This window comes from Phalacrocorax carbo, chromosome 2 (genome assembly GCF_963921805.1).
Source record: "Phalacrocorax carbo chromosome 2, bPhaCar2.1, whole genome shotgun sequence".
Taxonomy (NCBI): domain Eukaryota; kingdom Metazoa; phylum Chordata; class Aves; order Suliformes; family Phalacrocoracidae; genus Phalacrocorax; species Phalacrocorax carbo.
In genome coordinates this window covers 93,046,198-93,068,302 of record NC_087514.1, presented here as the reverse complement: position 1 = coordinate 93,068,302, position 22,105 = coordinate 93,046,198, and the positions used below count along the sequence as shown (strand labels likewise).

At 36.1% G+C, this 22,105-nt stretch overlaps 1 protein-coding gene across 2 annotated transcripts in view; it reads right to left on the bottom strand.

Moving 5' to 3' along the window:
* Window positions 1-22,105, bottom strand: part of EXOC2 (exocyst complex component 2) — a 134,853-nt gene that overhangs the window by 63,675 nt on the left and 49,073 nt on the right. The window contains exons 8-12 of one of the 2 annotated variants that reach the window (XM_064443497.1): window positions 19,437-19,582; window positions 19,252-19,333; window positions 18,608-18,710; window positions 15,395-15,513; window positions 3,838-3,963 (exon numbers count right to left, since the gene is read on the bottom strand). In XM_064443497.1, coding sequence (XP_064299567.1) covers window positions 3,838-3,963; window positions 15,395-15,513; window positions 18,608-18,710; window positions 19,252-19,333; window positions 19,437-19,582 — 576 coding nt within the window. The remainder of the gene's footprint in view (window positions 1-3,837; window positions 3,964-15,394; window positions 15,514-18,607; window positions 18,711-19,251; window positions 19,334-19,436; window positions 19,583-22,105) is intronic. The other variant, XM_064443498.1, reaches the window with a different exon arrangement.

The following is a 22,105-nucleotide window of genomic DNA, read 5'->3' as shown; positions in this document are numbered from 1 at the left end:
GGAGTTGAAAAATTCAAAGCTCAGTCCATATATGTGTACACAATTGGTACACACACAAGCTCTTTCTTCTTTTCTCATATGCTTACAAGGTGCCAGCACTATGACAGTACATAAAGAATAGGCCCCTTTGTAGGGGGTATCTATGCAATCCACCTAACAATCCATTTAGGCAGTCTTCCATCTTCAAACCACTCTAACAGGTAAGGTAACAGGAAAGCAATCAAGACATTAGGAGTTTCAAATTATGAGGTGGTGATGCTGAAGAAACAGGGCTGCCAGGATAGGCTAGTGATTAAAGCAAACAATGGGAACTAAAAGACTTGCTTTATTTAAAGCTCAAAAAAATTTTCCATTGTGGCCTGGGCAAGTTGCCAACCTCTCATCTTCATTTACATTTGTTTGGTAAAATCTTTCATCTGAAAACCAGGGGACATTCCAACATTTTTGTTAAAACTCAATAAACATATCACTAAGTATCTATTGAGATTCTTGGAGGAAGAACACTGCAGCATCTCTCACTTCACGAACCTACTTGCTCCTGGTACACTGGCATTTAAAACGCATCAGGAAAATAGCTTACATTTTGGTATCAGATAACTTCTCTCAGTTTCTTATCAGATGGGGCAAAGGGAGGTTGGGGGGAGGAAGGTAAAGAGCTGAAAAGGGGCAGAAGAAAGGTTCCAATTAATACAGAAAAAAGAAAACTGTGAAATACTTTTCTATAACCATCTGTCTTCTCCACTGAAACTTTCTTGATAACGATGTTTCAACAAAACAGGGTATACAGATAATATAACATGATAAGAGACCTGTATTTCAACTCCAAAATTACAGTCCACTTTAGAATACTTGGAAAAAGAAGTCAGATTTTTGAGAAAAAACAACCAAAAGAAAACAAACCAGAACAACAATATTTAAAGAGGTCCATGTTTGCTGGATTTTCTTGGTATAAACTCTGATCTTTTTATAAATGAAAAAATTAAAAACATATTATCCTACATAAGTCTGGAAACGCAGAAAAATGTTGGGTGAAATTGCACTTTTTGTCTTTAATCTGTTAGGGAAAATTGCCTATACAGAACAGGAATTCACCAGTTAGGCAAAAATAGCTGCCTAAAGCACATTAAGTAACTAGAACGGTTCACCACAGCCTCACTATTTTACGGTGTTGGTAAACCAGTCTTGAATCTCCTTGAAGCATAGCATGCTTTCAGCAGCATCCACTTGTTGAGGTGCAGGTCAATTATTGTTCCATTTCTTTAGTGGACAAATAAAGACCTGCACTATCCAAAATGTTCTTTTTCCTCACAGCCAAAAAGTTTAGGGACTCTGGATTAGTATTTGAAAAATAAAAAAAGCCACAATAGAAGCCCAAAATTTGGAGAGAGACTGACATAATTGAAGTGTAACTCTGTTGGTAGTGATGCATCTGCTAGGAGGCACAAAAACTTCATGAAAGTTCAACCAGCAAAGCTCATAGTGTGGACACAGGTAGGATGTCAGAGCACTACATTTGCCACCTTAATTTATGACTGTCAGAGAACTGGTCTAGACCCAGTAGAGGAATGGGTCTCCTCCCTTCTTACAAAGAAAGGAGATAAAAACTCCTACTAACATAGGCTGTGGCTATGCCAGGAGGCTGTGCCAACGCTGCTATAGCAGCAGGGGCTCTGTAACACTAACAAACCCCAAGTTCTAACCAAAAGATTTCAGCTCCTTTGAGAAACCACCTCATCTTCGCCAAAAGCTCCAGCAACAACCCAAGAGTATAACCAGAGATGTCTGTTCCTAACTGAGACCATACTGCTAAGATTTACTTCACATATGAAATTCTTTTCCCCTCCAGGAAGCATACACTTCAGGCCTATTTCAGAGATTGCCTTAGTCCAGGGTCTGCAGACAGTAGATATTTATTAGAAGAAGCTACTGCACATCACGTCAAAAGGACATTCTGGCCATAAATTCAGGATATTTTGACTTCTTTTGCTAGAGAAAGCTCCAATCTATATTAAAGCAGAAATTTTCTTTTATTCAATTTATTATAACCTGTGCTATAACATCCTAAAGAAGAAATTAGAGCTATTGTTCACCTACCCTCATGAATATATGCTCAAGCAAGACCTGAATGTTATTTGAATGCTGCAGTTTCAAATTCAAAGTAATCTGTTAAATGTCAGGGACAATAATTGTCAGTCACATCAGGGAAAAAAAAACCCACACCAAAAACCCCAGAGATGCCATTCCTTAAATTTGCTAAAAACCAAAAGGATGCACAAACAACACGAAAACGGCACACATCATGGCATATTTGGAATGGCAGCTTCTGCACAGGTCTCTTAAGTGGTTGGTTTGCTTTGGCTCTCCAGAGGACAGCAAGGATGGTAGAGCTTTCAACTTTTCCAGAGCATGCAGTAGGCACGTGCACCTAGGTACCAACAAACTCGACTCAGAGCCAACTCATTCTAACTCTAGGGTCTTTGTGGTGGATTGGGCTCCTAGAGGTATTGTGTTGCACTGATCCTCCAGTTTTCCTTTGAATCCTAGTTTAAACTGCTCCCTACAGAAACTGCAAAGCTTGCTGAAGACTCCCCTTTTCCAGTCTGTAAGAGGTTTATAGATCCATAAATAAGACTAACGCAAAGATAACCAATTGAATTGAAATTGCCTTCTGTAGACACAACTATTTAAGCAGAAACACATGAAAAAAATTCAGACAAGGGAAAAAAATAAACTGGATTTTGGATGTTGCTTGCTACGTTAAGTGTGGCATGCGTGTTAGCAGATGGTATCCAACAACAGCCAGCAATTTACTGTTTTGCTCTGTAATACTTGTCAATCAACTTCATGCGAGGCTTTGGGCTGAGAAAGGACCAGAGTAACCGTGACACAGTAATGTAATTACTTGGTATACATGTATATTTTTAAAAGTCTGCAATTTATATTTTGAAATACGTTCAACCTCAAACTGTGATGCAATTTAATTGTCTTGCATGTGAATATACTGTTGCAGCACAAGAATGTACAATTCTCATTATTCTCCAGTCCATGTTCTTGAAAGATTCCCTTGTGAATCTTGAAAGATTCACTTCTCTTCTTGCTCAAAAAAAAATCAGGGATTTTTTGATGGTTTATCAAGGAAGTTCACAAAATTGGGAGAAGAGTAAAATCAAAGCAGACCAAAGTCAGAAAGTTCTTCACAAAAACCCGCTTTCTGCAGAAAAAGTACTTTGGTAAGAAATTACCTATATCCTGTGAAAACATGTTTTCTGCCTCCTGTGATATCACCATTGAAAGACTCCTGAGATGAAGTTGCTTGGACAAGGATGTTGAAGACACTTATGACTCAGAAGGGCTCAGCTGGTTGCGGACACATTGCTAGAGCTTAGTCACATACTTTTGTTTCCCTTTCTGGGTTTACAGAATTAGAGAAAAAGGACTGGATATGTGAAGTCACAGAAGGAGCAAATGCAAGGAGGGCCACCTTAGCAAACACACACAAAAGGTAACAGCAGCAAAAGGTGGTAAGCAGTAGGTGGTGATGTATGCCAAAAAAAAAAAATATCTGGGTTTGTAGGAAATAAATAAAAAAAAGAGAGACTTATTACCTTGACTACATTTTAAGAAGCTGAGTTCAGTTATGAACTGCTCTTCGCTTGCAAAAAACCAAAGACGACCACTTTAGTAAGCAATGGCAATACATGAGAAGAAAGAATTTTATTTGGTAACAAACCACAGCAAACACACAGAACGTGGGCTTCTGTTTGGGTTTTTTGACTACACCACACATGGGATGTAGGGAACTGCAGCTTTGTTTTTCCAAATAAAACAGATGCCTACCATCATCACGGCCAGACTGAAAGCTGCTGCCCCTTTTCAATGAAGCAGTTTGACTGAGATGGCCGATTGGTGATGGACGCACATCACTGTCCAGGTCTAACATGGGGCTGTGGAGCAATGAGTTGCCTAGGGAGAGGGGAAAAAAGTTACAATGATTTTGGACATTGATTGACATGAAACTGCATGCTGCAGGGGGAATTATAATTTAATTCTGAAGCGATACAAGACAAAAAGTTATCTAGCAAAACCATTCTTAATCTTGTATTTAGACTGACTGTTCATCTACATCAAGGTTATTCAATAACACCGCTATTGACTCCTGTAGCACAGCCAAAACCACAAGTACCATGTGGAAAATATAATTTTTTTGGTCTGTATGTTTCTCTGGCTTTACTTTAATTAATGCCCTACAATTAGTTGCTTGAAAGCCATGGATAAATATGTATTCATGCTATTGGTGACATGGCACACATTTTTTATATGGTGTATGTCTAAATATACTTTTCAACAGCAACAGTTTCTTATGCCTCCAGCTGAAGCAGTTAAGGAAGTGTTTAGCTACTAAACTGTTCAACCTGTGCAGAGTTCAAGTAGAAAGAATCCATCCATCATGAAGCAGATGAACTAATGGCACTGTATGCTTGTGCACATCTGTAAAACACCCCACGAATACATATCCACAAACACACAAAATATTGCCCAGTGAACCAATTACTGTCATCGAATAACTATTTTTTCCTTTGGGTGCCTGTCCATATGTAGGTCACTATTAGCAAGTCCTAAGCAATGATCTAATCTGATAGAGATGGATACCTGGAGTCTAACATACATTTTGGAAAACAACCATATGATAGTGAGCAGACAAGATGGCTTTTTAATGTACCGTAACACTGCCAATAATTGTCTTTAAGTCTAAGTTGCTGCTTTATGCATTTCACCATAGAGATACATTTCTGAAATTAACCACCAAAAATTATTTCAGCCTTGGCCAACTGAGCTGTAACAGCTAAACTTAAATTAACCACAGTTCATAAAATTATAAAACAGCCCAGGTTGGAAGGGACCTCAAAATATCACCTGTTCCAACCTTTCATAGGAAAGGGAGCCTAGGTGAGATTATCTAGCATCCTATCCAGTTGAGTGTTGAAAACCTCCAGCGATGGGGACTCTACCACATCCCTGAGGAGGTTGCTTCGGTGATTGACTGTGTGAAAAAATGTCTTTCTTGTATCAAGATGAAACCTCTCCTGCTAATTCATGCTGAATTTTGTAGTGAGAAACTTGAGCGTTTGAGTTTATATTGTTTGATCTTTTCCATCAATACCTACATTCACTTAAAATAACAGGAAGGCCACAGAGTAAAAGCACCTGCTGCAACACTGCAATACCCAGATTCAAGAGTAACACAAAGCAAAAGGATTTGAAGAATTCTGAATTTATGCTGCTGTCAGACCAGTATGGCAGTAAAGAAACACCTAGTCACTTTATTTCAACAGCTGGAGCTTAAATAGCAATATTAAGTACTGTGAAACTTACTGCAAACTTCCAATAGGTGACAGTATTGGGTTTTAGTTCCTTCTGTAAGAAGCTCTTCTTCCCATAATTCTTTAACTGCTTTTGACGAGATTTCCTGTGGCCTTTCACTGTGGCCTCACCAAGGCATTGTCATTATTGAGCTGTCGGTTCCTCCATTCATCTTATTACTGCTCACATTATAAACCACCTAAGTAAATAGATCCATTTGCTATGTAGCTCACAGTCGTGATAGACACACTGCATTAACCGACTTGGTCAACTCATCTGCGCTGTCTTTAGCCTGTAATATGATTCTGTTGACTACTTAAATCCTACACCACTTATTAAAAAGAACTCATCTTTATGACACCTTTAAAACTGATGAGTTTTCAGCAATATGGACTCTGCTACAGTGATTTAAATATATTATCCACCATCACCATGGAGAAGTTCTATGAGTTTAAACAAGAATTTGGGGAAAGACTTTTTCCTTCTGAATGAACTAAAATTACAGAATAATAAGGAAAAAACCTGAAGCTATCGGAAGCTTTCAAAGTAGGTATGTATGCTGCAAATGCAGATAGTTTGTTATGGACACATGCTATGCAACTGCCCATGTAACAGAGATCTGTGTAAGGTCACACATCTTCCACATCTATGATTTAAAGACCTATGACTTCGAAAAAGTACCTTTTTTTAAATTACATTAACTTCTGCAAAAACATTGCAGTAAGACTGCACAATGAAGCAAAACCAAAAAAATTTCTTCCCCTCCAAATTAAAAAAAACACGCATTCAATATCTTACAGAGATTCTACCCAGAATACCCCCCCAGAAAAAAGTATAGAAGACCGTGAGAAATTTTAAGTGCTTCACATAGTTCTTGGGCCTCCATAAGAATTTGACTCTGAGATTCTACATATCTGCATTTTATTTGGGTGAAAGAAAATGTACACCAAGGACAAACCAGAATTGTCAGAGGCATTGTTAGTTGAAATATATACTAAAAAACCCAAACCAAACAAAAAAAACCCAGAAGTGCAGCAATGCTATCTTCACAAAAAATACAATTTAAAAAGCCACGATACACCAAGCTACCCTCTTTGATGTCTTCTCATAGAATTAGGCTCTCACCCTTCAAACACCTTGTTAATATGAGGAATTTCTTGTAAACAGATGGTTTCTAAAAATGACAGTGCCAATTAAACCTCAGAATTAAGAAAAACAGACACACTTACCAAAACATCTTAATGTGAATTAGTTCAATTAAAACCATTTGCCTGAGGTAGCTGAAAACCTGAGAATTCAGTATTGCTGCTGATACACTAGCCCCACGCGCCCAAATGGTTTATATATTCACCAGTAACAGAAAACATGTAAAGAATACTCTCTTGTTCCACCAGAAAAACCACATCATCAGTTTGCAGCCGTACCAGGAAAAGAAAGTTTAACATGAACTAATTTCTTAATTGGTTGTCTAGCATTACAAGCAAGTATAACACAGCAGCAGGGAACTACAACAGCACATATACCCTCAGGACTAATAAACATCTGGACTACATTAGCAAAGCTGATTTTACTTTCACCCGACCAGAAGATAGCGCTTGAAGACTGCACACTAATGCATAAATCTTGTTAACTCTCACTTTTTAACTTACAAACAATTTTTCTCCCATCCCAACGCGCTCCCTCTCTGGAGCCAGCAGCTTAAATTTAGCAGCATAATGTAATACAATGAATTAATATTAGTATGGACTGTAGACAATAATATTTATAAATCTAAATAAACTACCCAAATAATAATTCACTGCCTATTCATTTTTTCTATTTGTGTACTATTTCTACATTCCTAGATCCTGAATATAGGACAGCAACAATCTAGAGTTTCAAGAAATTAACTTTATACTCTGCTAGCAGGTTTTAAGATGTTGTATAAAAAGCATGAACAATACATTCCTGGTAGATTTTTTTAAAAAAATATACTGCATCTTTGAAGTTACAGAAGTATTTTTTTCCAAAATACAGCATCTACATGGAGCATATCTGTCAGTGACTCCACTGCCAAGTGTATATTTAACCAAGGAAACACAGGAAAAATAAATGTACTACATTCTCTTCTACCAAAGTCATGGCAAACCAGAAGTATAATTAAAGCCCCATTACATTTACAACTGTAAAATCACGAGAAGATCAAATAAGACGTTTTAAGGATATTCACATTGTTTTATTTTTTTTCTTTAAAGGATTTTACTGGGTTTCAACTTTTTGTGCACAGATATTTTAAAGGTGTGTAGAATGAAATAAACACATTCAGATATTGTGTGAAATATAAATAGTTCAACAGTTTTCTTCAGACCTCTTCTGCTCTAGTGCAGTAAGATCTCACCAAAATAAGGATGGGGGTGGTGGGGAAGCACAATGCTTTTTGAGGACATTTATTTAACTTGTGCTTTCACTTTCTGTAAATCAAAAGTCACCTGTGCTGGCCTCTAATTGCAGGTTTTCTCTAAGTTTATTAGTAGTGGAATTGCTACGAGGTACGGATGTGCCTACAGTACCTACAGCTCATGCACACACACCTTGACCCCATTTTCTGAGATGTTACCTGCACGCAGCATGTTGCAGACTCAGTGAACAAGATGACTAACATGAAGCTTGCCCCAAATAGATTTTCCACGATTTGCAAACCAATGATTTAAATCTTTAAAAGCAGCTTTACTTTCTTATTTCAAAGCGATTACCAAACCGAGTGTAAAAATTGTTCTGCAATACCCATCGCTCTACAACTCTGCTTGTTTTTTTTCCCCCTTGCAGTCTGACAGGCGGAGGTTTCTCGTGGGAGTCACACATCTCTCGCCTCCCTCTGTAACCCAGCCTCAGACACTTTGCAGTTATGCCAGCCTGGTGCAGGACTTGTGTGACATTCAGCTAAAGCTTTTTACAAAAACTACCGGTTAATCGGGATAATATAGTGCCTGTACTTCTTGCGGTGACAAAGAAAATTGTTAACCAGTGACCAACCTCTGGCTGAGTAGTTTTTCAGTGCCATTTTCCACAGTAAGTCAAACACCAGCCGTTACACAGACTGCATGTATATGAGCAAGATTAAATTAAGAAAAAAAAAAAGACCCTAGAGATGTGCAACCAGGTGAATACAGTAACTGTATTCTTTCATCCATTATGTATCTTACAGTGAATTTTCTCACAGGCTACAATAGTGAGGGACGGCTGATCTATAGCCTCCGGACTCTCTGAAGGGCGGCAGACTTCCTTACCACCCTTAAACACCTTTGAACATTTTTTCCTGTGCACAGCGGGCCCTTGTCCTGTGCTACAGCCTGACCACCCACTGTTGCTTGTTGACCAAACACACAGTGCCTGGAGCCCGCACCGACACAACCAGGATAAGATTCCTTTCAAGGACACCGCATTGAGAATTTTGATTTGTCTAGGCAAGAAATTAGGCAAGCAGGAGAAATTACTGAAAAATTAACCTGCTCAGCAGATGAATGACTGTATTTTATTCTTTTTCTTGAGTACTTTTTCGTTCTAAACTCACATTTATTAGGAATCTGACATTTTTAAATTATCAAGAAAAAAATGTGTTGTATTTCTAGCAGAGATGAGTGCAGAAGATTAAAATTGCTGCACTTCATGGAAAAATATTTTTGAATACTTTTAAAAATAAATGCTTTTTTAAATCTTAAGGCTAGTCTTCATTATACTAAATGTATTTATAATGAAACTATTTTTCAGTTTGCCACAAAAAGCTTAATTGGGCCTGTTATTTCTAGTGGTGTTCTAAGTAAGCCTGAGGGTAAGCCTTAGTGTCAGTCCTGCAGGCCGAATAATACTGAAGCAAGAGCCAATCACTTCAAGTTCAGCACATAAATAAAAATTATGTCATTTTACTAGCACTAGCTCCAGCGGACATTAATATCATCAGCAACTTTGAAAACAACCCACTTTTACTTAATTGCCCGAATAAGGACTTAAAAGGCAAGAGCAGACACCAAGGTAAAATTCTGGCCGCAGAAGAGTTTCACTTTATCTTCAGTACTACTAATCTTTCCAATTTTGTTTACAACTACCTGTGCTGCTTTTTAATCACGATATTTACTGTCTTTATAATACTTTAGATATTATTTAAAGTATTACATAAGAATGACCCCTGCACTTCTGAACCTGTCAGATTCTACGAAAAAAAATTTAAATAACAAAGTTACAGATACAGGTGGTAAAAGAGGAAAACAAATCCAGTGTCAAATTTTGTACTGATTAATATTTTTTTAATTAATAACCCATTAAGGGTTTGCTTGACATCTGCTGTCAAAAGGGTATTTCTGCTATGGACAGGGGATGTGGTTTAGACGTGAAATGGCTCCCAGCTGCAAGAAGTCTTCTTCCAGATGTACAGTAAGCAAAGGCAATGGAAGAGAACCAGCTGCTAGGATAACAAATTGAAAAGGCCCTTTTGACACAAGCCTTGCCGGCCTGTCTGATCTAACAAAGATGGATCATTCATTGCAAGGTGAATAGAATCTCAGTGTGGCACAGAAGAAAGACCAACGTGGTCTAAGCATCCATCTCTCTCCTTCACACTATGTACAGCTGCTGTTACTCCAGCACAGAAAAACCCTGCGTAGTTTTTAGCTCAGGAGAGCTGTGCATCATATTCTGAGTGCTGCAAAAACTGTACTTTTTTCCAGCAATAAGAACTACAACAAAAATCACAATGACAGAACTAGTATACTCCAGTTTCGAGAACTGCCTCCATGTTGGGAACTTTAATAAGTTGTGTATTCTATATTTTGCAACCCAAAAAGGGCAGCAGAAAAATCACACTAAAACTGTGTTAGCATTTCCATTTATAATTTTAGTTTCTAAAGGGTATTAATAGATAGCTTATTTACAATAATGTTACATATCTCAGAAAGACCTGTTAAGAAATGAAGACTTTTTCAGTCAGTTTGACAATAACTGGATTAGAGTCCCTATCCATTTTAGCTCAAAGGATCATGAAGCCTACTAAGCCACTATTTAAGTCTAAGCAAATAACCATTGGCCACACAGAAAACAGTCCTAGCCTCCGTAGTTTCTTTCCCTGATATTCACATTAAGAATCCCATTGCTTAACTCATTTTGGCTATCTGCCCAGTGTCCCAGGCAAATTTTAAACTAAACCTCATTTATTTACATTTATTTTCACTGCATTTTATGTCATTATATCCTCCATGTTTCCTGTACTCCAGCAAGTCTGGGAAGCATAAACCCTATTGAAAAACTACAATTATTCCCTAATAATAGGGGAATTGCCAAGTAAAGTTAAAAATTATAAATGTGTAAAATCATAATTGAAGGAAACCATTGACTATCCAGGTACCAGGTTTGAAAGTCCCCAGACTTCCACAAATCATAAGTTCAAAGTTCAAAAGAAGCAATTCAGACTTTAGCCAATACAAGGCATAAAATATCAGCACAATTCTAATCATTCAACTATCTCTTGCTAGAGATTTAAGAAATACTGTTTTGAGTGAGCATGGTACTTTCCATGTTAAGGTTTGTATTCATATCCTTCAAGAACCCTCTTTTTCCTGTCTATTCAGTCTCATGCATCTCCTTTCTCTAACATATCTATATACTAAGTAACAGCAGCGAACTGCCTTTACCTACTTCAGGTCCTTCCAGCAGGCAGCAACAGTGGAATGCAATCAGATATTTAAAAGAAATCCATCAATGCTTCAGGAAATAACTTCATAATCATAAAAGGTTTGGGCTTTTTTAACTAGAAGAGCACAACTGCTTATTCCATTAGTAGGGCAGATGAACATTACGTAGAATACATAAGAAGTTAATAAATCCATGTATTTACAAGCATCACTATGCCAGAAGAGCTAGAGCTCCAGCTAGTTGCATGTAGGTTCTGTATCTACAGCTGGACCTCTAATGGAAGAATCTGGCCATCAGTGAAGCAAGAGAACGGCTTAATATAAGGACATGAGCACAGGAGCTTTATGATTTGGGCATCCCCGAGTACTGCCTCATGCTTCCACTATGACTTTGGCTATGCTTTTTGGTCTCTTTGTCCCAGCAGCTCACACTTCAGAGCTGGAAAGATTCTGACCTGCTGTCATATAGGCATATTCACTCACTCCTTAAAACATGTGGGTTTGGATTCTATCAGTTTCTCATAATCTGCCTGCATTTTTTTTTTAGCCTCACAAATGAGGAATCTCTGCTATGGCTATACAGAGCAAGTGATAGATAGGCTAAAGGCAATGATGGGTGAGTAACAACAGCTATATCTAAGCATGTAACGAAACATTGATCTACCTAATTCAAGACTAATGAGCAAACCAACACATTGTTTAAAACTGAGAGGAAACTGCATGTTAATACACATACAGAGATATTCTTCAAGGGCAATACACTCCAAAACGCTGCTGTAAAGTACTTTATAGATAGAACTTGAGAAAATGCCCCATCCTACCTGTACCTGTTGAAATAAATGCAACCAATTATCTAATCATCAGATTACTGCATCTTTTATAATTAATAGTGATCTATTAAAATCAAAGGAAACATTCAACTGAATAATTTGCTGTTGGTAGTTGTCACCCTTTAAGCCACACTGCCGAATTATCTGACAAAGCTTAGCATAGCTTGATATACCTTTCCGTTTTTGGAAAGACTCTTAATACAGTTGGATAACTGAAAACAGACGGTATTTGAAACACATAGGACTTCTGCTAACCCCTGAAACAAATTCCAGGAGAGAACTCAAAGACCATTACAGCCTTGTAAACTTGCCCGTTTCTTCTTTCAGGCTGCATCAGAGATTGTACTACACTATGATATTTCACAGTTCTAGGACATGCTTATAACTGCAGAGTATTTCTACAAAATAGAGTTAATCTCTAATAATATCCAAGCACAGTCTTTTTTTTTTTTTTTTTAAGAAAAACCAACAAAACCCACACAACATTTTCATGTGATAGTACTACTGAGAGTGAAGATTTCACATTTTGATAAAAAATACGTACTTGGGCATAAACCCCCAAAACCCATGTATTTAAATACATCTCTAATACACAATTTTCTGATAGCACCTTCAACCACCTCACATGGGTATTAGCGCACTCCACTCTTCACCTGTGCTTAGGAGAGCCTTGAAAGTACAGTTACTAACAAAAGAGCAATTATCAGACAAAAATAAGGAACCTACAGAGGACATAGAAAAGTAGATTTACTTCTTATCAATATTGGGGATTTGTCCTGACTGTCATTACTAGTGGCCTGAATGTGATGATATGTCACTAAATCTCTTAAAGATAGGAGAAGATGCTATTTCTATATAAGAAAATGAAATTATTTCAGTTGTAATGACTAAAGGGTCAACCTCCTAGCAGTATGGAGACGACTGCAACAATTTTGCCACACAAAGTACACTGTTGGCTTGTCATATCAGTGACTGAATTTGGAATAAGTTCTCCTTAGAATTCACTTAAGTCTGGGGTTTAGCTTGTTTAGCAAATAATTGCAACGTTAACCTTACCTTTCTGAATACATCATATCCAGCAAATAAATTATTTTATACTATTTACTGTTTGACAATCAGCTACAAAAATCCTGTCCTGAATGTCTCTACAGTTTTCAACAAAGACTTTGCCAGGTAAGAAAAGCAAAGGCTTTTGTCTAATTCCAAATACATTTTGGGTACTAAAATTCATGTGTAATGACTCAGGGCACAGTTCTGTGTTGAAAACTAATAAAACAGCAGCAAAATGCTTTGGCACAAACTCAGATGAAAAATTGTGCACAATATCAACCTTATGACTCACCTCTTCCTCCAAATGCTTGACATACAAAATAATCTTTTTTGGAAGCATGTTTTAAGTGGAGGACTTTAATGTTTGAAAATGTATTAATATTTTCTCCCAAAAATAGCCTGTGAATTTATGAACATATAAACCACATTTGACTTATTGAAGGTGATTATATTCCTCAAAGCCTTGCTAACCAATTTGATATCTACGAGTCAAAGCCCACACCCTTCCTGTGTGAAAAACATACAACTATTAAAGAAGATTAAAATACATTCCATGTCTCTGATCACAATCAGCATTGTTCTACTTAGCAGTTAATAACAATTCTTCCAAGTTTTCTTTTTTCCTTCTCCTGTCTGGCGTATGCCAAAATTAAAGATCTATGAAAGGAAAGCCACGTTTAGCAACCTTCCTTTGCCATAATAGAAACTAAGTGAGAAATTCCATCAACTAGGATCAATTCTTGAGTATCTTATAAGCTGTACAAAAACTACATTAGTAAGGACTACATAAAAGGCTGTAAGAAAACTACTGAAATTTGATGATCTCTTTAATAACTGCGATAATATATTAGCATTTGTTTCATATATGCACTAAGTTTTTAACTATTCATACATACTGGGCATTCAAGTTATTTACATTCCCTCTTCTGTGAGTCAAACAAAGCTGCTAACGTAACAGCCCCTTTGATATCAAGGCTGAGGTAAGCAGATCTGTTGCAAGAAAATCTCAACCTGTTCGGTGTTTTTTCAAGACAAGCCTAGGAATTTAGACACATTTCCCATTCATTTACTGGAGCATGCATATCAAAATTATATAGACTGCTACAACAAAAAAAAAGCCTTGAGCACTTACTATCTGCTTAGAAGCCGCGAGATGGCTATATAGCATCTACAAGTGAGCATAGAAAAGGAAAGCTTAGAATTGTTCATCGTGGCTGTTTTTACAAGCGAGTTTTGCTCCTGATAGCTGTGTGTTTGGGGCAGGGGTGGGTGGGTGGTGGCATCTCAGGATATTGAAGAGGAAGGAAGGTAAGAAGGTTTTGGAAATGTTCCAAATTTTGACCAAAAGACCAAGAAACCAAGCTGGTGTTCCAACTGGTCCCACAGCACTCCACACCATGTTGTGGAACAAAGATGGTCTGTGCATACTTTAAGCTAAAAACTACTGACATCACTGTCCTATGCAACGCACCCTGTGAACTCTATACCTGATGTCATAACCTCTCCTAAAGAGTTTAAGTCTCCTGTAGCAATTTTACAGCATATTTCTGCAGCAGTTCCAACTCAGTAAAATTCTTGTGGTTTCTCAGAAAATAACACATTATTTGGTTTGGGATATACATGCACTAGCACTAAACATGGGAGTTACCTATAAGCCAAGAGAGGCCAGATTCCAGTATGTCTATTCATTTCAGAAACAGCAGCAAACTCGGTAAGACTTCTAGAGAAACAAGGCACTACTTGTCATTTTCTAATTTAAAAATCCAGTTTTCAGATTTTACTACTAGAAATACCAGGCCAATAGCCTTCCACCTATTCCCTTTAGAAAATATGCTAATGTGATAGATCACATTAACTGGTAGCTAAGTTGCTGCCACACCTGAAAGCAATACCTATGAGCACACATTTCTTTGAAGAGCAACACTGGCAAATACAAAGACAATACAACCAAGTATTCATCTTGGTCGTAATATAACATCGTCTAAATATCTTATTCGTCCAACTCACAGGTCTGTGCCCAAACAGTGTAATCTGAATTTTGAAACTGCACACAAAGAGCAAGAGAAAACCATGTTATCATTCACTACATATCAAGACCACCATCTCCCAATGTCCTGCATATCCATATACTAACGGCCTATCTTGTGACAAAGAAATCTAACTGGCAGATTCAGACAACAACCCAAACTTCATGTGACCTCAAAGTATTTCTAGAGGACAGTAAACTTCAGATAAATGATTGAAATTTAATGCTTTTCCACATGTAAAGAGCTTAAAAGTTATAAGTTAAACAAAAAGAAAACTCCAACTGCTGTTTTGTTTTTATAATAGAATAAATAAAAAAATAGAAGTCAATATTCATCTTTGTAAAAGGCTATCAAAATTGATGGAAAAAACCCCAAATTTCATTTGTATGTTAAAACTTGTCAAATAAAAGGCAAAGCCAAATTCCTAAGTGTCAAATATATATATAAAGCAAAAATACATCCTTGCCTTTTTGTTCTTTAACATAGCTCTCCTTACAGTTGTGCATGAGCTGCAGAATCCACTGATGTTGAGCACCAATGCACTGCCAAGCAGGGTCCCCAGGCGCATGAAGATCAGAAAGATATCTGTAAAACCCAGTCCAAAAATCACAGCTCTGACTTGACATACTGAAGGCCTCATTAAAACAGACCAAAGATGTACCAAGAAATACTTTTTTTTTTTTACATAATTTTAGAAATTCAAGGATAGTTGTTAAGATACACTCATAGCCAATGCAAACACAAGCTTTGCATTCTCCCTTCCTCATTTAGTGAAGCAAAATTCCTCCAAAAAACCTTGTACAATAAACAAAACCATACATATTTAATACCGCATTAATATGTATTTTCAGTTGTGCTCTAGTAAAGTACTTTGGAAACAAAACTCTTTATTTGCCAAGGTTGCAACTCAGTTCTTCATGTTTCACTTGGAATCAGTGATGACATCTCAAGTACATAAAATATGGTATTTTTCTTCCCACTTTATACGTCCTGATTGTATCATCATGTAACCTTACCAAGTAAGTACAGAAGTAAGTACAGAATGCCAAAATTAATTTTTGGCAGCTCAATAATTTTAGCACACACCTGCACAAACAAATATAAATCAAGCTCCTGTGGGGTTTTTATGTTTGGCTGATTTTTGTTTGGTTGGTTGTTTGTTTTTTTTTTATTAGGATGTGCACTCACAGTCTGGGAGAAAAAAACAAAAAGGCGGGGAGAGATAATGAAAAAAATTGGGGCTTTTAATATGAGGAAGCAAAACACACTCTGTCTTTCAGGGAGAGAGGAGCATTAGAAGCCTGCTGTTGTGATTTCAGAGAGAACACAGAAGTAATATAATCTAACACACGGCATTCAACACTGTCCCACAACAGTACTTTCAAAAGAGTATTTGCAAAAAGCAGTAGCTACTCTAATACACTCCATTACATTCTGCATTAATGAGACTCAGCACAGATTCAAAAATTCAAGATGCTCAAATTGAAGTACACTGATTTGTTATCTTAAGCAGCACAGGGAATGTTTAACTCCTTCACAAAAGCTGTATTACTACAATAATACCTAATGTTAATTAGGACTGTGTTACAAAATTCTGTCGTCTTTGAGAACGGTCTGCAGTACTTGAACAAAAAAAATAAACTGTCAAAGTAGGATTGATTGGATGGACAAGAACATTATACAACCAACCATTTTGACAGGGTGACATTTATAAATTATGAGCTCAAGTCCTTCCTCAGTGTTAAGGGAGACTTTAGTCTTTGCTTAGACACAAAAACTAATAAAAAAATAATTACCACAGTTTTTGGAAAAAGATACATCTACTTGGCTGTTATGTGATATGGTAAACTGTCTCTGAACAGTATAAAATAATTATCAGTGTAAATACCATAACAAATAAGATGAGAATATGAATTGAAGCCTAACTATAAACACTGAATATCTGAGGGGGAAAACCATAGTATTTCAGGTCTTGCTCAGCTTTAGATATTGGAGACACACAGAACAAACATATCAAGGAAGAAAAAAATCCTCAAAAATAGCAGGTTTTATGCAAATAATTTTACATTTAGGATTTTGTTAATTTCCTTTTAGCTGAAGTGCTCTGAAGAAAGCTTTCTTCACACCTTGCCTCCAGAAAATTTACACTAGTATAACCACATTACCATATCTAGAGTAGTGAAACTAATTTAATCACTCTGTATGCTGGGATTCTGTTAATTCATTACAACTAGATTATTCCACATTTGTCCACTCCCTGCTCTCCTTTATTATACTGTTCTACACGTGGAATACATTTGGTAGTTACATTAACACAGTCTGCTTTAACATAGGCCGGGATATTTTTAAAGATTTGATACTACAAGCTAAGGGGCTGGGGTGAGGGGGGAACAAAAAAACCAACCACCCAAAACAAAACCAAACCAAGCAAGCAAAAAAAAAACCAACCCTAACAAACAAAAAAACCCAACACCCAACCCAACCAAACTCCAAAATCCCAGAATAAAACACACAATTGTGATTCTTCGAAAGAATCCTTAGAAGTGGTCATAGGACTCAGCTTAGACAAAGAAGCTGCTCTTTAAGGTTTTCAAGACTGACGTAGAAAGGAAACAGTACTGCCTTCTTCAGAGACTAAAAATGCTTAACTACTTACCTTAAAATGCAGTTCCAATAAATAGTCAATATTCATATAGCACCCAGAAGAATGAGAAACACTATATAGATGTACACTGGTCACTGTCCTCAAACTAACTTAATGTAAAGGGACCTAAGATACCAATACTGCACCTTGTCCTGTCAGACTGGGCCTGGTGATCATACAAAACATGAAAGTCCTCACACAGGTGTCAGAACTTTACGAATGCTCCTTGCACGGTGCATTTGGCCTACATATTTTAAAATAACTGAAAAAAACTCTGAGAATGTGAAGCCACACTAGGAGCCCTAATAACGTCCAAAACGCAAAAGCTTTTTAAGTCAAGTCATCAAATATGCCAGAGCACTCTGAAGTGTGACTCCAAGGACTGTAAAGCAAGTTAAAGTCTACCAGTAGAAGGTCGAAGCAACTCATGTCAGTGTGCCTACAAGAGACTTCAACATCAGCTTTGTGATTAACAGAAAATCTAGGAATTTCAATGAAAACTGGGGAACTGGTTCATGTTCATGAGATATTACTCAGCCTAATAATGTAGTTCCTTTATAAAAGGAGCCAAAGCCGTATTTAAACGATAGCCTGGATTAAAACCTCCCTATTATCTGACTCAGGATGATTCCATTTCAACACCAAGCCAAACTGAAGTGTAAGACAAGTTAATAAGGAATCTATTTTGAGATATTCAACCCCTGAGTGATCTTTTCAGACACAGCTTGCAATATGATGGTTTAGAGGAAGCAACAGAATCTAAACATGCCTTAAAGATTTTAATCAATTAAATTCAATCTCAATTATCCTTTAAGTTGTTCTCATTCCAGAACTGTTTTTCAATCACTCAATAAACAATCAAAACCCAATCCATTTCCATTCTTTATATAATCATAAAATCTCAAAATACTCTACTTACAGCTTTAAAATTAGTATTTAAACCATAGTAAAAATAGTCATTACCTTATTTAGGAAACAGACTTAAATACACATCTAACACTATATGTCTGATGAAGACACTAGTCAAATTATTACCTTATATAACGTTTCTGATCATGCAGTGTTGATGGAGTTTCAAGCAGCTTATCCAACAGAAGTTCTCTTAAAGCTTCGATTCTGGTTTCAACTTCAGCATAATCTAGGAAGGAGGGGAAATAAATCCAATGTGTGTCTTCAGTATAGTGGCATGAACTGAAAGTTATGTTAGTTTTCCAGTACATCAGACACTTCTGGAGTTCATGTAGAAATCAATATAACTTATTTTATAACAAGCCACATCTGAAAATTTTGAATACGACAGTTCTACAAAAACAGAGAATTGTACTTTGAAGTCTTTCCAACAATATGCCAGTGAGAGATACCTGGAGCTACATTTTAATTATGGCAACCTTTTTTTTTTTATGTCCAGTAATACCAAGCCTTAATAAATAAAATTGGCTGTGATTTCACATTTTGTAGTATATACCTCACTCAGAAAACTTGCCAGAAATATTGCTTAGAGTAATTGGTTCCTATAAATCCATAATTTTTTATGGCTTAAAGTCCATAAAAAACCCACATAAAGCTCTCTAGACTACTATGTGCTTTTCAGCCTTTACATTAAAAAAAAAAAACCAAAAAACAAAAAACCCACCAAAAACCAAAAAAACCCCAAAACCAAAAGTGAACCCGTATCTTACATTTTTTGAATACTTGAACCTCTGTCTTTCCAAAGAGTGACTTGGCTTTTTCATAGTCATTAATAACCACATCGTAATCACCCTGAAAAAAAAAAGCCACACACACAAACAAACATTTAGCTTTGACAAGAAAAAGGTAACACACTAATTTCAGCAAATAGAAAAGTATTTTTAAAGGATTATACCTTCTGGATATTTCTTTCAATATTCAAGGGAAGGTTGAAAAGAAATTTAAAACGCTGAAGAACATTAAGCGCATTCCTCGTTGAATCAGCTTTGTCCTTGCGACCCAGCACTTCTTGGAACAGGGTATCTGCTGTGTTACTGGCTCCTATTTTAAAAAAAGGATGAAAATAAGAAAAAGTAGAGTAAGCAATCAGCTCAAATGACATACAGATTTTCTTCATTTTAATGAGTCATTCAAGTTTTTTTATAGCAAATGAGTAATTATTGCTCAATTCTTATACTTTTTTTTGTTGAACTGGGTTAACATTTTGCAATTGATGAAATACTATTTGAAAGTGAGCCACTTAGCATTTTAATGTGGTAAGACCCCTGTGCAATTAAAAACAATCACTCTTTCCTATTTCAAATGCTTAGCTTCGCTGGAGATATTTTATAGTTTGCTTTGGCTCCAGATCTACATTTTACAACTAAATTATGCATCTCAGGATATGGAAAAAAACCATAGAAAGTTTTCTTTTCAGAAAAGTATAATTTCATTATGTTAATTAATGTCATAGCTTTAAGAGTTATCACTGGGTCTTACAAGCAATTTTTTTGTGCTTCCAAATTAAGCCTTAAAAATTATTAACAATATTTGATATTTAAGTGAGTCACTTAAAAGTACCAATGATTAAGTCACAGACAATGGCATGACTGAGAGAAGTCTATCTAGCCGGTCACTGTAACAGAATGAATACGGATTTTCTTCCCATTGCATTAAAAGTCTCACTGTCTTCATTGCATACAGGATCAAGCCTTGGTCAACAATTTTGTGCAATTAAGTTTCTATATTACCTGCGAATATTCTTCAATAAGGGCATTAAATATAGCCATAAAACCTTTTCTATTCAGACTAAAAAGCATTCTGTTTTGTAATAAGGATAACTTCCTAACACAGAATAATATAATTTCATTTATAGTAGTGAAGATTTACATCGCATGTGAATATTTGCATCTTTCAACTCGTGACTTATTTTTAATTAACCTTCCCCCAAAAAAAGTGGAACTGTTTTAGCCTTTTTGATCATTGCTTGTAGAAGTTTCTACATTATCTGGTCTAGTGACTATACTTTAAGCAAAGATGAAAAAAATTACATCTGTCTCGCTGGGTGGCTTGCATGCCATTTTCTCTAGTCAACACTGTGGGTGGCCTGCTCATGTTAAAAGTAGTCTTTGTAAAATAATTGTTATATCTAAATAACGTTTAAACTTTGTTGAAATTTTGAAGCCTTGATGTAAAAAAAAAGTTTTGTCAGGATAGCTATTTCTGCTGCATACTATTTAGCACAGAATACTTTAATCCATTAGGAGAAGTACAATAAAAACAGCTAGCTGGACATTTAAATACAGGCCACTGATAAAGTATGATTTTTCTCTTGAGGTTATAATAAATGCTTATTTTGTAAATCCTTCTAGTAAGTATCATTTGTTTTGTTTGAATTCATATGTTTCTTGTCCATTCTTTTAACAGCCAAGAAGCAACGTACTATATCCGGGAATTAAAGTTACATGCATAAAGCGTTTTTTTTTTTTTTTTAAATTAAATATAAATGTTTTTAAAAGGCAATTAACAACTGCAGGAATAGCACAGTGATTTCCATCTTTAGCTTAAAACTGCATGCCTTCATCTCTTTATTAATTAATTTGCTGTAGAAATCCTCAATTCAAGTGAATGATTTTACTTTTTTCTATATGCACTTTTTCTGTTTTACATAGAAATTGAAATATATCAAATTACTTAGTAGTGTCTTAATGAAATTCAATACTTCATGCAAAAAAGGATCTATCTTTTTAGACTTACTTTTTAAGTCTAAGTATTTAAGTATTGTAAAATTTCTTCCCTCCTCACCCTTCCAAATCCTTTCTACATTAGCAACCTTTATCTCTTGGTTACTGATGAATAATATAAACCCAAATAATAAAGTCCATGGATAAAGATTCAGGTCCTATATTGGCTAACTATGTTTTCAAAATAGATGACTAATCTACTGTGTGCAAATTTTTTTACTTCAAAATAAAGCTCTAGTTATCCAACAGTTGTCTTTCATAGAGCCTGACAAAAAAACCCAACATAATAGAATTTGATTGACCTCCTTTAAGATACAATTCTTCGTGAAATTTATTATAGCACACGCTGTTTTTATAAATATATATTTAATAGCTTGTTTAACAACTAAATGTAGCAATTTAGCAAAAACTCCAAACATTTATCATTCCACCTAAAACACCAGACTCTACTTCTACTGTCCTATGCCATTTCAATCAATAATTTGGCACACTCTTAACATACATTCAGATGCTGTGGAAACCATCCTTATTCTTAGAAGAGTTTGTAATCAAGCTCACAACACCAGCTGTCTCTCGAAATATTCACCTACAGTCCGTAAAAATGTAAAATTAAGATTCAAAGTAATTTTTGAAAGTAGGCCCTGTTACTCATGGATTATGGAAGCTTTTCAATGGTCAGACAAGAAACAAAGCTTTGATCCTAAACTACTTTGCATAATATTATTTACTCTTTTTAAATCCTTGTATCCCTACTTCCCTGCCTCCCACCCATCATGACTTGCAAAGTATCGGGAAGAAAAGCAGCCAATTCTTTTCACAGCAGAGCCAAACTTAATACCAC